Raw genomic sequence first — 10,084 nt, forward strand, 5'->3', positions numbered from 1 at the left:
TTAAATACCAAACTCTTCTCCATCAGTGAGCGAAAACTAGTCGTGTCTTTTATAATAAACAGGATTAATTCTTGTTCCCAAGTAAATTTTATGAAACAGTATTTCTGAAGGATGTTGTATGGTGGATTTAAAGGACTCTTGAGTTTATCCAGTTTGCATCAAGATAGTTTGGAAGAGATTGTTCTTATAGCAGAATATAGAAATCTGTTTTTGAGATCTATGAATAAAGAGTGTTCCATGTTGGTATATTAAAAGAACCGATATGTATTATTATTCGGACAGAGTTAATAGAATATATATCTTGATCTATGGCAGTGTAGTGGAGAGGATTTATAGACCCAGTCTTATAATAATAGACGTAACAAAATGATTTGTTATGCCATATCCCTTAAATTATATAGAAATTAAAAAAGCTTGGATCTTAGTGGATGATTAGCTTAGCTTAGCTTAGTTTAGACTTTATGGAATTACTGGGAGCTCTGCTTACCTTTGGTATTCAACTCACACATATATATGTGTGTGTTTTATATTAGAATTTATTTGGTAGAACCCAAGTTTAAAAAAACAACAAAATAAAACATGAAGAATTAAACCTACTTGTTTCCAACTTTTGTCATACACTTAGGTGGAAAGTGCAGCATTTCTTTAATGAAAGTATGGTTAATTTCATTACAATATCTCATTGACTGATACATCCATAGATCATTTAGAGCAGTGGTTCTCAACCTTTTTAATGCCGCGACCCCAACCGGTCGTAAGTCGAGGACTAAACCGGTCATAAGTCGAGGACTAAACCGGTCGTAAGTCGAGGACTAAACCGGTCGTAAGTCGAGGACTACCCAACCGGTCGTAAGTCGAGGACTTTCCCTGCCCGGGAGCACCGCGCATGCGTGGTTCCTCCCCCTGTGCCGGCCGAGGCGTAGCTGGCAAGCGGCAGAGACGGAGCAGGCCGACCACCAGCTGGCCCAGCCCAAGGGAGGTAAGGCACCCGCTGGAAAAGGGGAAAAAAATGGCGGACAAAAAAAAATGGTGGACAAAAAAAATGGCGGACAGCCTTGCTTGGCGACCCCCATGAAACGGTTGATCGACCCCAAATGGGGTCCCGACCCACAGGTTGAGAACCACTGATTTAGAGGAAGTCTGCTGCCCTTCTGAATAGCTTCTTTGCAGGTGGACCCAATTTTACAATTCTACAGTTTGTCTTGAATACAACTAGAGCATGGCAGCACAAGGCTTTAAGTTTAAAAAAGAGAATGTAAACAACCTGTAGGAATGAAATCTGTTCTATACAGTAATACCTGTGTTTAGCTTGCTTGTAGTTTAGTACACATTTTGCAGCTTCCAAGGCACCCCTGGATTGCACCAGTGAAATGTGGCAACAAAACCATTGATTTTTGATGATCCTGTATTTATTTTGCTAAAATAAGAGACCTCATCTTAATTTAAATTCTACACTAGCTAACCATTCCAATGCATCTAAGTAGTGCGATGGAGTTCATGAAAACTGCCTTTTAATAAATATGTTAGCCTGGGAAGGTGCTTCCAAGGCTTCTTGGATTTTTGGCTAACATACATTAACAGAGCTCTTATCCTACAATATGAAAGTGTTCTAAGTCTCAAGGCACCACTTTTGTCTTTTATGTCTTCAATTTACCTCTCAAATGAATGGAACGTTTTATCACATCCTCCTCCAAATGAAGAAAAATGAAAATATCCCCAAAATGTTGCCCTCCCTCCTCTTTCCAGATTTCAGAGCAATATGAAGCAGTCAATCAGGCATAGCTGTCTGAGCTCTGGAGATAGTGTTGGCATGAGAGATGTTTAGCATGAGTAGAAAGAAATGATGGATTGATTTCTGCTACATGTAGAATTTTTGAGAGGTCTTGTTTTAACAAATAATTCATCTAAGTGTCCAAACTGAACACCCTCATATGAATTTTTCTGCTCCACTACAATTCATTCGTTTTTCTCCTCCAGATTACTGAATTTAGACTAAAAATATCTCGAAGGCTATCTGTTCTAAGTGTCTGCTACAAACAGGGCCATCAATCCATTAGGTAGTGTCCAATCTACTATACTCAGATTGCTCTAGGTACAAGTGGAGGACAAACGCACTGAAGAAAAATGCTTGGAGATCCAGACTTAGCAAGAGATGGAGGATCATAGCAGTTTCTAAGTAATATTACATTTGCTTTCACTTTCTCTATAGGGCTTGAAAGGGACAAGTTTGACAACAAAACGGTATCCTTTGAAGAGCACATTAAATGTGAACACAATATGTGGAATTATCTGTACTTTATAGTACTGGTGAGAGTGAAGAATAAGACAGACTACACAGGGCCTGAAAGCTATGTGGCGCAAATGATCAAGGTATGCATGGTGTAATTTCATAGAAATGAAGTTATAATCAAGTTTGTTATTCTCTTTGCAAAAAAACTGCCTGATTTTCTTGAAAGAAATTCTTCTCACTGTTCCAGATTCTATAGATGCTGTCCATTATGACGTTCATACCACACTTCATAGGGTATTTGGTTTCTATTTTTTTAAACAGATGGGATTTATCCTTTTTAAAAAAATTGTTTAGAAAGTCAAAGAACCTAAATGTTTGTGACTAAGTAGGAGTGATTGCTTTTCATTTCTGGCTCACTCCTGGCTTTCACTAGGCATTTATGTGGTTGACATGAGAAGGGTGGTGGTGGCAGCCGTACCAGTGTTGCCTTTGTGGAGACATATCAATCCAATTTTAGGATTGGTTTTGGAACAGGGATTTGCCTGGTTGTCCTACGGCATGATCTTTGCCAACTTGAGGAGACTATGCAGTCTTATTGAACAATGGATTCTTTGTAGATTTGTGAAATTGAGCCACCATATTGCTGCAGTTCTACTTTTACTTGGAAAGATTCTGAAACATGCAGGCAGACTATTGTTCTCTTCCATGGAATTTACATAATTCATGTTCTCACTAATTTTGGCAACCAGGATGCTGAACCACCACCAATTTATAAATGACAACTAGTCCTGCCTCTTTTTACACATAATATAAAGAAGTTGAAATTCTGAATCCAATGCCGAAGTAGGACAATGGAAGGCCAGTAGAACCAAGTCAGAAAAGATAGATAAGTTGAAATATTTGGCTGAATATTTATGCTGTTCTGGAACACAAATAATTCCTTCCAATATAAATGAAAGTGATGTGAGACTCATCGCCACTAGCAGCAATGATTTGGGTGGTTCACAGCATTTGCTAATCAAGAACCCCACAGTTCAACCCTAAACTACAAATATTCTATCGGTATTTGCTAATCAGGTATGTCTCATATAGATCTATGACTGTTCCTAGAAAGAGGGGACATCGTGATAACTGTTTATCTCACATTGTTCTTGCAATTATTCAAAATAGCCTGGAAACATTTTAACTATTCTGTATATATTTTTACACTAGCTGCCAGTATATTTCCAGACACATTTCAAAATGTTTATTTTGATTGTCAAAATTTCAGAAGATTTGGGATTAGGTTACCTTAAAGGAGGAGGTTCTCTGATATTTATCTCCTAATTATCATTTGAGATTTCTGCTAGGTACCTTCAACTCATTTATCAAGTGAGTCAGTAGCTCCAAAGAAGGCATTATTAATAGAAACACCAATCCAGAAAGACTCATCTGGCACATACATAGTAGAGATTTTTTTATTTAGGTTATATAACTCAAATAAATTTTAGTTCCAGCTAGGAGATCTTACTTTATTTTCATTTTCTTACTGTATATTTTGTTTCTAACAATTCTAAACTCTGCTTAAATTCCTGATTTTTTTTTTCCAATAATCACTGCAGAACAAGAACTTGGATTGGTTCCCTCGGATGCGAGCCATGTCCCTGGTCAGTAATGAAGGTGAAGGAGAACAGAATGAGATCCGATGCCTTCAGGATAAACTGAATTGCACCATGAAGCTGGTATCTCATCTCACTTCACAGCTAAACGAGTTGAAGGAGCAGGTAATCAAAACATCTAATATTTTTTCCTCTTTTTACTGGACTATATAAATTTCTAAAATTTAGAAAGGGCTAAAATAATATTATGTATTTTGAAGGACAAAAATGTCTCTCACTAAAAAATGACATACTGATTTCAGAAAAATGTAGAACATGCATTCAGTTTTCTGACAAATCCTCATCTGTGTCAGAAATACAATTTACTATTCAGGAAACAGCAAGCTTCCTCTCAACCCTAAGTTTCAAATTATGCTTACCATTTACTTGCACCAAATTCCCAATTTAGTTTGTAATCAGCATAAGGCTTGCCTTCAATTTTTTAAAAAATTGCATTTGGAATAGTTTACCCTCTGGTACAAAGTATAGCTGCAGTGCATTATAAAAGTTTATAATATGGTATTTATTTATACCAATAACTTGTATGAAGTGGAGGCATACCCAAGAAAAGGTTTAGAGATGTTTGTAACAGCTGTTATTGCAAAGTATCTGAAGTCCTTTATAGCTCAAGAACTATATTGTGAACCCTTAATTAGAAAATTTAAGAACCATGTTTTAATGTTCCTTTTTTTTTTACTGCAAATTTCAGATGACAGAGCAAAGAAAGCGGAGGCAACGAATGGGTTTCGTGGATGCTCAGAACACAATGAATCACTGAGACAGTGGAATCCAAGTTTTCAGACTAAAACTGTAGAATAGATATGTATGCACTTCCTGAAGAGATATTGGTACTAAGTTCCTTGCAAAGTTTTTATTGACAACGAACATTGGTCCAGGCTGTGACAATTCATAAAATCTCAGCTCTTCCTTTTATCTCAAGCAGGATTGATTGAAGGCATTTACTGGTAATTCAGCAAGAAACTGAAGCCATGACTAATTGTTTCTTCATATGCATTCAGTTTGCCATACCTTTGAACTGTATTGTAACTGTTCCTTCTTTTTTTCCTTCATGCACTACATTTGGATGGCTACATAGCCAGGTGCAAATAGAATTGACAGTTGTCAGCAAGTAGTAGCTTGCTACCTTTTTAACTTATTCAAAGATATATGGAAAGTCACCATATAAAGATGCAAGAGTTTCATGTTAAGCCTTTTGAACACATGAACATTTTGTGTCTAGAATCACATCTCAACCAAGAAGAAATTGCAAGAAAATATTCTATTAAGTTAATAGTTTAAGCAATCATATAATTCATAAAATGGCTTTTTTTCCCAATTGGTAAGACTGGACGTTAATGAAAGATTGCACGTTCATGCTGCAGTACGAATGTGCAATTTGTGCCTTGTTCACTTAATAGCATAAAGTACTTTTAGAATTCATCCTGCTTCCAGGCACTAAAGGTTTTTGGAAAATATTTTAACTGTCATGGGTGTCAGAAATATCAGTTATAATTAATCTACATCAGTGACAGACTGGAGCTGCCAAAAAAGTGGGAGGAAAAAAGACTAGGGCTACAAGTATAAAAGTTCTGAAATATGAACTTAAACGTTCCTTGACAGAATAATTTGCTCCTCTGAATTTAGAACACTTGTGAAAGAAAAAGCCCTCTGTAAAATCTACTTCTGCTAGTTGCTGTCAAATGTAAACAAAAGACAGAAAACAGTTGTCTATATTAAGTGTGGCCAGTTGTCCATTAGCACTAGTCTACGGGGGAGATTAGAAGCAATCAAGGAGTCTTGTTTCATTCACATTTGGACCAAAGCAGAGTGTTCTTCAAATATACAGACTGCTGTGCAGATTTAGTAAGAAAAGTTTTTACTAATCATAAATCCAGCTTTGTAATTTATCTTCATCTGGTTTGTTTCTCAAACACTGTTTAAAATGTTAATATGTGAATCTTCTGAAATTTAAAACACAAAATCAGTATAATAAATGGAAAGCAGATGAAAACAGTAGCCTCTTGATAAACTTGTCAGATGACAAATCTTGACCAATTTTCTAAATAATTGTTAGTCACTTAAGGTTAAAATTCTAAAGTATTTTAGAAGTCATATATTCTAATCTGCTCAATGTATAGGTTCCCCAACCTTTCTGGCTTTGTGGAGAAGGGGGGGGGATTGTTCTGCGTGAGTTTCAGGCGTGTGCACAGCTCCATTTGCGCACGCACCTGCCCAGGGATAGGCAACCTTGGCTCTTTTATGACTCATGGACTTCAACTTTCAGAATTCTTGAGCCAGCATAGCTGGCTCAGGAATTCTGGGAGTTGAAGTCCACGAGTCATAAAAGAGCCAAGGTTGACTACCCCTGCACTGGCCTATTGCTTGTGCAAGTGGGGATGTGGGTGTGCCCACCACTTCTACAGACCAGTTCTGAATGGCTCAAGGCCTGGTAGTGGACCATGACCTGGGGACTCCTGATATATACGCTTTCTCTTCCTGGTTCTATGGAACCATGGCCACAGTGACTTGTGAACCACAAGATCTGTGTATGTGCTAATACATGTTTTGGCACGCTTGCTATTTTGTTAGGATACTACCATGTCACACTGGTTTTTGCTGTTATTTCCTGGCCACTGAGAATGGATTTTATGTACATTGCAGCAAAGAACATTTGGGAGCTGCCCATGTATTTGGAACTACTTTGCTATCTCAATCGATTTCACAGGCAGCAGTCATAGAATAGAAATTTCTCCTCTCAATATTTAATTTTGCACAACATATGGTAAGCTTCTTTTTCCCCAGAGTAAGTGCTGCCTTTCCCGTAAACAACACACAAGCTAATTAACAGTAAACAGCCACACATTTCTGTCACAGAATCCCAATGTTAGATTTGTTTTGTTTTGACATGAACTATAGTTCTGTTAGGCTCCAACACATCAGTTGCAAGATGACATTCATACTGAAGATAGGTAAACACCCACAGCATGTAACTATATCATTTCCTGTTCTTCAGATGGACTTCCTAAGTCTTTATAAACCAATGTATTCAAATGGAGCTTGTTTATCTCATTTCAGAATAGCTTTCCATTGTCCTTTGCTGGTAACGAGGTTTAGCTATACCGGCAAAAACAGTGCTTTATGAAACCAGTTAAAGACCAAGTTATTATTTGGAATCTTCTTTGTGATGCTTGGCGGAGAATTTTTCACGTAACCTTTTCAATTTTCCAAGCTTTCCTTCTTCCAGCTGCTTCAATTGTTCTGAAAACAGTAGTAGTTGAATATAAATTAAGATAGAATACTTTCTAAAAAATGTTTTATATTTCTACCTACTTATTTAAGAATGCATTACAAAATATAGGTGACTAATGTACCTCTTCCAATATGCAATTGGAAGTCACAACAGATTCTACCTCCCTAATCCACATGCCTTTGCAATCCATACAGTTGAATATTCACAATCACAAGCAATAATTCTGTTTTAAGCTACACCTTCAAAACCCTAAAATGCAAAGCATTAGTTTCCATCTAAATTTTTGCTTCACTGCCTGAGGCAATATATTTTCTTTATTCAGTACGGCAATTCTAGAGCCAGGAAAAAGTAACATTTTCTATGTGTACTGAACAAAAGCCTACAATTTAGCTCCACGCCACTCTAAAGATATTTTAAATGCATTCTGCTGTTTTGAGTGTATAAACATATACAAAAATTAAATCATTACAACAGAAAACTCTTGAATGATAATAGCTTTAGCTTCTATATAGTATACCCTATACAGAGGAGGCATTATACATTTACCTCTATTCCTTTTCATCTTTTTAATCCAAAGAAGAAAGTAAGCAGATAAAGGATATGAAATTCCTGTTACAATTCTTATATGTTAGTTTTTGGCTGATCCTCCTCAGCAGCACATACTAGTAGTCCTTGACTTACAACTGTTCAAGGACTGTTTGAAGGTATAAAGGCCCTGATAAAAGTGATTTACAATCAATCCTTGCACTATAACCATTGCAGCATCCTCAGAGTCACATAATCAAAATTCAGGTGCTTGTCAACTGGCATGTATTTATGACAGCTGCAGCATCCTGGGTCATGTGAACATCATTTTGTGATCTTCCTAGCCAGTTTCCGACAAGCAAAGTCAATAGGGGAAGCCGGATTTGTATGGAAGAGTTGTATGGAATTATGTCATAACCACTGAATTCCAAGAGTCATGTGACTTTAAATGGAAGAAATATGAAAATGGCAGTTGGGGCTATGAGAAATGGCTTGCTCCATTAAGCTTAAAGTAGCCTAGAAGATTACATGAACAAGGGCACCCTTTTTATGTTGAGTGACTCATGCATTTCTTTTTTTTAAAAAGCCTGACATATCTACTCTTTAAATTGCTCACAGCTTCTTTGGATTAAAAATGGATGACTGTGTTTCACTTTACACCAACATAAAACTTACAGCCACTACGATACAAAGCTCAATGAGGGGCACTGAACTAGTCTTTTACAAGTGTTTTTAGAATATATTTGAATTCATAGCAAAGCTGTTGACAGGAAGGAAAAAGTTAGTGGCAGCAAATTCTTGTGTGGAAGAGGCCAAAGGAAGAAAGAAAAAATGTACAAAAACTATACATAAATCTACTGTACAAAAGACACTAGATTTATGCCCATAAATGTTGTTCCCACAAATACTCAAACAGTTACTACAGTTTAATTACCTGTTGCAAGGACCAACTTGCATTCCTCCACTGGCACTCCAGAGAAGTTTGTATCTCTCAGACGTGGATACTATTCCAAAAAGAAAAACAGATATATAAATATACACCTTACTTTCTCTAATAGAGAAAAATGTTTTTGACAAGGTAATGTACTGCATGGCATGAAATGAAATAAATTTACTAGGTACTAGAGCAGAGGTCCCCAACTATGCGCTGCGGCCCACTACCGGGCCGTGGCATCTTGGCCACTGGGCCGCATAAGTGGCTGGCCAGTGTGGGCGTGCATGTACGCGCACTCACCTCCTCCTTGCACCAGTGCTAGCAAGCCGTGAGCCTCAGGCGTTAACTGAGCTACGAGGCTCTCGCTGGCAGTAGCTAAGCCATGAGTTGTGAGGCTCGCTGGTGCTAGCTGAGCTGCAAGACTCTTGCCAGTGCTAGTCAACCTGTGAGCTGAGCTGTGCGCTAGCTAGCAGCCCCATTTGTGGAGCATCACGGTCCCGTTTGCACACATACATCCATATTTGCATGTGCACACATAAAGGCGCCTGCTCCTCCCTTTCCCACCGGGCCAACGCAGAAAGGTTGGTGACCCCTGTACTAGAGTCTTGTTATGGTAATTAACAGATGTGCATATTCAGATATATAAATGTATACATATTTCAGACTATTTTCAAAGATTATACAGAATTTAAGAACACAATTGTCTTTTTCGTCAACTAAGATTTTGAACAGATCTAAACAGTATCCCTAGTATCAGAATTAGAAAACTATAAAGAGAGCAGTCACCACATAACTATACTTACCACAATTGTAGAACTCACCTTATTTTTATAATAATTAGTATGAATTTTAGTTAAACTTTCAAAAATTTCATCGCAAGTCACTGGGTCAGCAATCTGCAAGAATAGATTATAGTAAAAAAGGAATTAAAAACTTATATAAGTCACAATAATTAAAAACAGATTACATGTTCTTAATGTTTAGAAGATGTTTCAGTTATAAATTATAACTGCCATACCTATTCAGTTGATTATCAAATTAAAAAGTTTCCTAAAATAGAGTTAACATGAATCTTGCATGTGAATTCCATTTTTTGTCAATCTTCTACAAATCAAAGTACATAATCTATAGAAAGAGTAAATATGTGATTAAAACAGCCCTAAATATGCCCACATAATGAACGTAACACAAAAAATAATCACTGGGATATGGACATGCAGTATGGACTTATGCCCATGGTGGATAATACTAACATCTACCATCCCACAAGCGCTGGATCCAGGTCTCGTTCACTTTTTTTTTATTTTATTTTATTTTATTTTAGGATTTATATGCCGCCCTTCTCCCCATGGGACTCAGGGCGGCTCACAGCATATTAAAACATCGTACAAAAAATTTCCCCTACTAAAAACCAATTAAAACCCAAATATTGGTAGCTGTGGCTCTTTAAAATCGTTAAAAATTGTCCCTATTTAAAACTCATCCTAGGTCAGGCCCGCTTGTTGAAA

The 10,084-nt window shown here is 37.1% G+C and overlaps 2 protein-coding genes across 2 annotated transcripts in view; one reads left to right on the forward strand and one right to left on the reverse strand.

Moving 5' to 3' along the window:
- Window positions 1-5,881, forward strand: part of ITPR3 (inositol 1,4,5-trisphosphate receptor type 3) — a 107,949-nt gene extending 102,068 nt beyond the window's left edge. The window contains exons 56-58 of the mRNA XM_015815519.1: window positions 2,210-2,370; window positions 3,832-3,993; window positions 4,577-5,881. Coding sequence (XP_015671005.1) covers window positions 2,210-2,370; window positions 3,832-3,993; window positions 4,577-4,645 — 392 coding nt within the window. The 3' untranslated portion in view covers window positions 4,646-5,881. The remainder of the gene's footprint in view (window positions 1-2,209; window positions 2,371-3,831; window positions 3,994-4,576) is intronic.
- Window positions 5,882-6,363: 482 nt separating this feature from the next.
- The window catches only part of LOC107287069 (ubiquinol-cytochrome-c reductase complex assembly factor 2), a 7,373-nt gene continuing 3,652 nt past the window's right edge, over window positions 6,364-10,084 (reverse strand). Inside the window, exons 2-4 of the mRNA XM_015815526.1 lie at window positions 9,398-9,472; window positions 8,577-8,646; window positions 6,364-7,125 (exon numbers count right to left, since the gene is read on the reverse strand). Coding sequence (XP_015671012.1) covers window positions 7,031-7,125; window positions 8,577-8,646; window positions 9,398-9,472 — 240 coding nt within the window. The 3' untranslated portion in view covers window positions 6,364-7,030. The remainder of the gene's footprint in view (window positions 7,126-8,576; window positions 8,647-9,397; window positions 9,473-10,084) is intronic.

This window comes from Protobothrops mucrosquamatus, unplaced genomic scaffold (genome assembly GCF_001527695.2).
Source record: "Protobothrops mucrosquamatus isolate PMUCROS unplaced genomic scaffold, P.Mucros_1.0 scaffold346, whole genome shotgun sequence".
NCBI classification, from domain to species: domain Eukaryota; kingdom Metazoa; phylum Chordata; class Lepidosauria; order Squamata; family Viperidae; genus Protobothrops; species Protobothrops mucrosquamatus.